The 5,751-nt window shown below is 35.6% G+C and overlaps 1 protein-coding gene across 1 annotated transcript in view; it reads right to left on the reverse strand.

The window, feature by feature from the left end:
* Positions 1-4,438: 4,438 nt before the first annotated feature.
* LOC143022220 (uncharacterized) overlaps positions 4,439-5,751 on the reverse strand; it is a 9,963-nt gene continuing 8,650 nt past the window's right edge. Inside the window, exon 6 of the mRNA XM_076180331.1 lies at positions 4,439-4,726. Within this exon, the coding sequence (XP_076036446.1) occupies positions 4,649-4,726 (78 nt within the window). The 3' untranslated portion in view covers positions 4,439-4,648. The remainder of the gene's footprint in view (positions 4,727-5,751) is intronic.

Genomic DNA, 5,751 nt, shown 5'->3' on the forward strand with positions numbered 1-5,751 from the left:
ACACACGCTCTTTGCATATTTTTCTTTCTTCCACTCTCTTCCACCTGACATAGCTCTATTTCTACCTCCCCCTACCCCCGCCATACTTCTATCTCTACTCCCCCTATCTCCCACTTTCTCATTCTGTAACTATGTGTGTGGACATCTGAAAGTATTATTTCAATGAGCGCCAAATGAGCTACTAAACATTAAAACTGAAGAATACAAATTCTCCAAACGTCACTTTTACAAGTGGCTGCCGGAGATCAGTGTGTGTACCGTCTTTTTTCTTCTTCTTCTTCTTCTTCTTCTTCTTCTTCTTCTTCTTCTTCTTCTTCTTCTTCTTCTTCTTCTTCTTCTTCTTCTTCTTCTTCTTCTTCTTCTTTTTCTTCTTCTTTTTCTTCTTCTTTTTCTTCTTTTTCTTCTTCTTTTTCTTCTTCTTTTTCTTCTTCTTTTTCTTCTTCTTTTTCTTCTTCTTTTTCTTCTTCTTTTTCTTCTTCTTTTTCTTCTTCTTTTTCTTCTTCTTTTTCTTCTTCTTTTTCTTCTTCTTTTTCTTCTTCTTTTTCTTCTTCTTTTTCTTCTTCTTTTTCTTCTTCTTTTTCTTCTTCTTCTTCTTTTTCTTCTTCTTTTTCTTCTTCTTTTTCTTCTTCTTTTTCTTCTTCTTTTTCTTCTTCTTTTTCTTCTTCTTTTTCTTCTTCTTTTTCTTCTTCTTTTTCTTCTTCTTTTTCTTCTTCTTTTCTTCTTCTTTTTCTTCTTCTTTTTCTTCTTCTTTTTCTTCTTCTTTTTCTTCTTCTTTTTCTTCTTCTTTTTCTTCTTCTTTTTCTTCTTCTTTTTCTTCTTCTTTTTCTTCTTCTTTTTCTTCTTCTTTTTCTTCTTCTTTTTCTTCTTCTTTTTCTTCTTCTTTTTCTTCTTCTTTTTCTTCTTCTTTTTTCTTCTTTTTCTTCTTCTTCTTTTTCTTCTTCTTCTTCTTCTTCTTCTTCTTTTTCTTTTTCTTTTTCTTTTTCTTTTTCTTTTTCTTTTTCTTTTTTCTTTTTCTTTTTCTTTTTCTTCTTCTTTTTCTTCTTCTTCTTCTTCTTCTTCTTCTTCTTCTTCTTCTTCTTCTTCTTCTTCTTCTTGCTGCTTAGGCTTGGCGATGTTTCTTTTCAGAAATGAGGTGGTATCATCCATAGTATACAGATGTATTAGTTATCTGTACCAGCAATAATACAATTAGTTTTGTTCACGTAGATGTTATACAATGTTTAATTTTCGTAACCGTGGTTTTTTATGCGACATAAAAACGTCGAACTAGCAAAGGTAATATTTTTTATTCTATGCGAAGAAGAATTTTCCGAATATTATAATCAGATTTGTATTTCATAGCTTAGTTCACTTACCAATCTTTATTTTGAATACAGTGAACAGTTGAATTGGATGCATTTAATGTATTATACATGTAACAATACATCTTAATTTTACATTACAGTTACTGTGTAGGTAATATTCAATGTACATCTTCATACATTGAACAAGTTGGACTGTAATTCTGTATTACCAATGAATGACATCTATAGCGAGTCCAACCACCGTGAGCGTCATCTTCTCGTTTAGGCCAGAAGTCACCTTTCAGGGCAAGAAAGACATTACCTGACCGATCCCGGCCCGCCATGGTGACACCAGTAAGTTCTAACGCGAGTATATGTGTACGGACGCGTGTGTCTGCGGCCCATACACGATCAATCATATTGCGCAATTTCATTGTCAATACTTTGAATTGATAATTAAATTGACCGTGTAAGGGGGATACGTCGCCCATAGATGGTCAATTTATTTGTGTATGGGCGATATGTCGCCCATATATGGTCAATTTAATTGTCAATTCAGAGTATTGACAATGAAATTGCGCAATATAATTGATCGTGTATGGGCCGCTTTAGAGGGGGTGTACTCTAACGGTTCGTCGAACGCGGTTCGACAGACACGTGTTTAAAGTGATGTGTGAACGTGTGAACGGGGTATTTGGGGTTTAACCAACGTGTTCGACAACCAAATACCCCGTTCACACATCACTTTAAACACGTGTCTGTCTGTCGAACCGCGTTCGACGAACCGTTTGACCGTGTAAAGCCCCCTCTTAGGCCCAGAGGGAACCACTGAACAAGTCCTGCAGACGACGCGTCTCCTCAGATGGCCAACATCAAGTCATCCTGAAGGACACACATGATTTGGGCGATCGAGGAAGAGCCCTCTGGCTCTGATTCAAGGCCACTGACAAAGGGATGTGCAGTGAACACGGAGGTATGACCTTAGTCGGATGAACAGTCAGCGTGATTCAAGTGAATCTCACACTAGAAATCGTGAGGGACCCGAGACCAGATTTTTTTATACGTTTCCTTTTTTTTGTGGGTATATGTGTGGGTGTATATATGTGTGTGCGTTGTGTGGGTGCATATATGTATGTGTGGGGTTATGCTCACGCCTGTGTTTATGCTCTCTCTGGGTGATGTTCCACATCGCCCGAGAGCACCGACACCATATGTATATAATAGTGATAATGATAATGATAATAACAATAATTATAATGTGGATAGGAGGTAAAGGGAACACGGGCTCAGGGAAATACTTTTATTCCTGACTAGTTTCGCCTGAGTGGCTTCTTCAGAGGAATATAGTTTGAAGTCAAGTTGGTCAATATATATATGGCATAAAAAGGAACGTGGCAAAATGTCAGGTTGGTCCCCCACTCGACCTCATCTATCGGTGTGACGAGCTATCGCAGCGGATAGCCCGTGTTCCCTTTACCTCCTATCCACATTCGTCACAATGTATACACACAGTAATGATAATGATAATAGTATTAGTAATATCAATGATGATAATAATAGTAATAATAATGATAAAATTTATTGTAATAATAATAATAGTTTATCAACCCTCTTTCCAATATTGATAGCTCACTGCATCATGACTCCCCCCCCACCCCGAGTTTTTCTTTTTTCGAGAATATACTCAAATATTTTTTGTTGTTTTCGTAAAATACCCGTATGTTTATGTTTGGTATCAGTTTAAGATCGCTGTATTCTTTTTGATTTCTTGATGTATTTGATAAGAATTAAGAGCCATACGAAAACAACATATTCCAATTTTGAGCGAACTAATATTCTACTGCACTTTGTTTTTACCTCATATATATGTGGGCTTTAGGAAGTCAAATAATAGTGATCTCATGCATCAAAGCATAGTTGGCTTCTCTGAGGTATAAATATAATACTTTGGTGATTCAAGATCGTTGTCAAACACTTTCGTACAGAATGGATTTTACTCTGGCATCCACTAGAAGTTTCATTTAACTACACGTGATCCCATTGTTAACGAAGGACCTAAACTTATCTCGATTAATAGCTATAGCAAGGAAATCTGACTCCTGATTTTAGTTTTCTTTTTCAATTAATTTGACGACATACAGAATTATATTTTCATCTACGAGCATTTCTTTACACTATAATAGGGTTAAATTCCATTTACTTGTTTTCATACTATTATGCTAATTTGTCTAAATCGTCTTAGATGTTCATTTGATTAGAGTAACCTTTTGCTCTTTCGTTAAGTTTTGTATTATTAGAAGAGGGACCGATGATTGGTACCTGAGAGAAGGACGCCAGCGCCCAGGTTCGAACCCCGTCAACCTCCTCTTTTGGAGATGCAGCATAGGGATGCTTCTACTCAGTCTTTGGATTGAACACAGAACCTCTCTTTATCACAGTGGTTCTTAACCTTTTCCGGTGCCCGTACCCCTTGATATCTCAGAAAATTTCCTCGTACCCCCATCCAATACAAATACAATGCAGACATATGAAAAAGATGACTGATACAAACCTTGCTTTGCTTTCTCATTGTAAATATACAGTACCATTGCACTGGGGGCTATCATGTCTCGTACCCCCAGGCTTATGGTTTCGTACCCCTTGGGAGTACAGGTACCCCTTCAACTTCGTCTATATTTCTTCCACTTCTAAACACAAAGGGATCTGACAACCGGCGATTGTTTTCCTTCTACTGCTTCCAGCTGGTGACAAAGAAGCGTTTCACATTGATACAACGCAGACACTAGTCCTAGGTTTCTTCTCAGAATGACCTATGTGAGGGCCCAAAGACCATTGCCAGCTCCTGTGGGACTTCGAGTTTCCAGTCAACAATACTCGAGGCAGCAGTTGAATTGAGATCATCAAAAGGGTTGGATACAGTGAATGACAGTATGTCATTTTTATCATAAATCAAATTGGCCCAAAAAAGGTTCCCTGAGGCCACGCGTATCATTTTGATTTGTAGACATAATTTTCATTGTTGAACATCTTATATGTTCTTTTGTACGCTATCTTTCATTAAAGAGAAATTTATTGTGTAAGATATATTTGCCAAATTATGGATAGAAGGGGTGACAGGAGTTTTGGAAATGAGTGTAGATTTCTCAATATTTCATTGTCTATAGCGGTCAGAGTCATGTAGGCAGGTAATCTTAGTAAATTCCATAAATAACTATAGTACAAGGGAAAATGAATTCATTCATATTCTTTGTTTAATTTTACTGCGAATTTTCCCACTACAAGCATATTTTCTGTCTGCGGGTGCTGGACAGGAAGCCTCGATCTCGGACTCTGCTGTCGAGTTCGGGAAACAAGTGTGACACGAACTAAAGCTCTGGTGACTTTCCCGGGTCCTCCTCGACATGTCCACAGGCAGACAGGACGCAGACGAACCATTGGTCGATCTGAGACAGTGACGGTGACAATGTTAAAAGAAATGATAATAATGATAATTAAACAGACAGTGGTGAATAGCATCATAATAAAAGAGATGCCGCTTCTACTGCTATAACAAATACACTACTAGTAACTATGATTGTAACATCAACACAATGATTATTATAGTTAATAGCGATAATAATAATGATAATAATAATAATTAATAATAATAATAATAATAATAATAATAATAATAATAATAATAATAATAATAATAATAATAATAAATAATAATAATAATAATAATAATAATAATAATAATAATAAATAATAAATAATAAATAAAAATAAATAATAAATAATAATAATAATACTAATAAATAATAATAATAGATAATAATAATAATAATAATAAATAATAATAATAAATAATAATAATAATAATAATAATAATAATAATAAATAATAATAATAATAATAATAATAATAATAATAATAATGATAATAATAGTGATAATAATAATAATAATAATAATAATAATAATAATAATAATAATAATAATAATAATAATAATAATAATAATAATAATAATAATAATAATAATAATATTACATACATACATACATACATACATACATATACCAAGTCTTTTTCCCCCTTACAAGGGAGGTATCCAAAAAGCAAAAGGCATAAAATTATTCCCACCCATTCCATCCCTGAATACACTCCACACCACTCCACCCTCCCTCTTATCTTAGCACCTCCTGGATGACGGGTCATCCCTGCACCTTGTCCACTGCCCTGGGTCAGAGGCAGTGTCGCAAGACACAGCACATCCACAGCAAGGCCGCTTCATTAAATCGGAGACCCCCCCCTCTCCGTCCCCCCATTGCATAAAAGGAGAAGACGGGGAGAAATCCCTTCGGGCTGCGTCAAATTTTACTCACACATACTACCTCACCCCCCATCCCTCCGCCCATTCCACCTCATGCATCACAACATCATCCATGTACAACCATTCTCCATTCATCCCTGTCTTCTGTCCTCTCC

This window comes from Oratosquilla oratoria, chromosome 44 (genome assembly GCF_046742065.1).
Source record: "Oratosquilla oratoria isolate Oo_2021 chromosome 44, ASM4674206v1, whole genome shotgun sequence".
NCBI lineage: Eukaryota > Metazoa > Arthropoda > Malacostraca > Stomatopoda > Squillidae > Oratosquilla > Oratosquilla oratoria.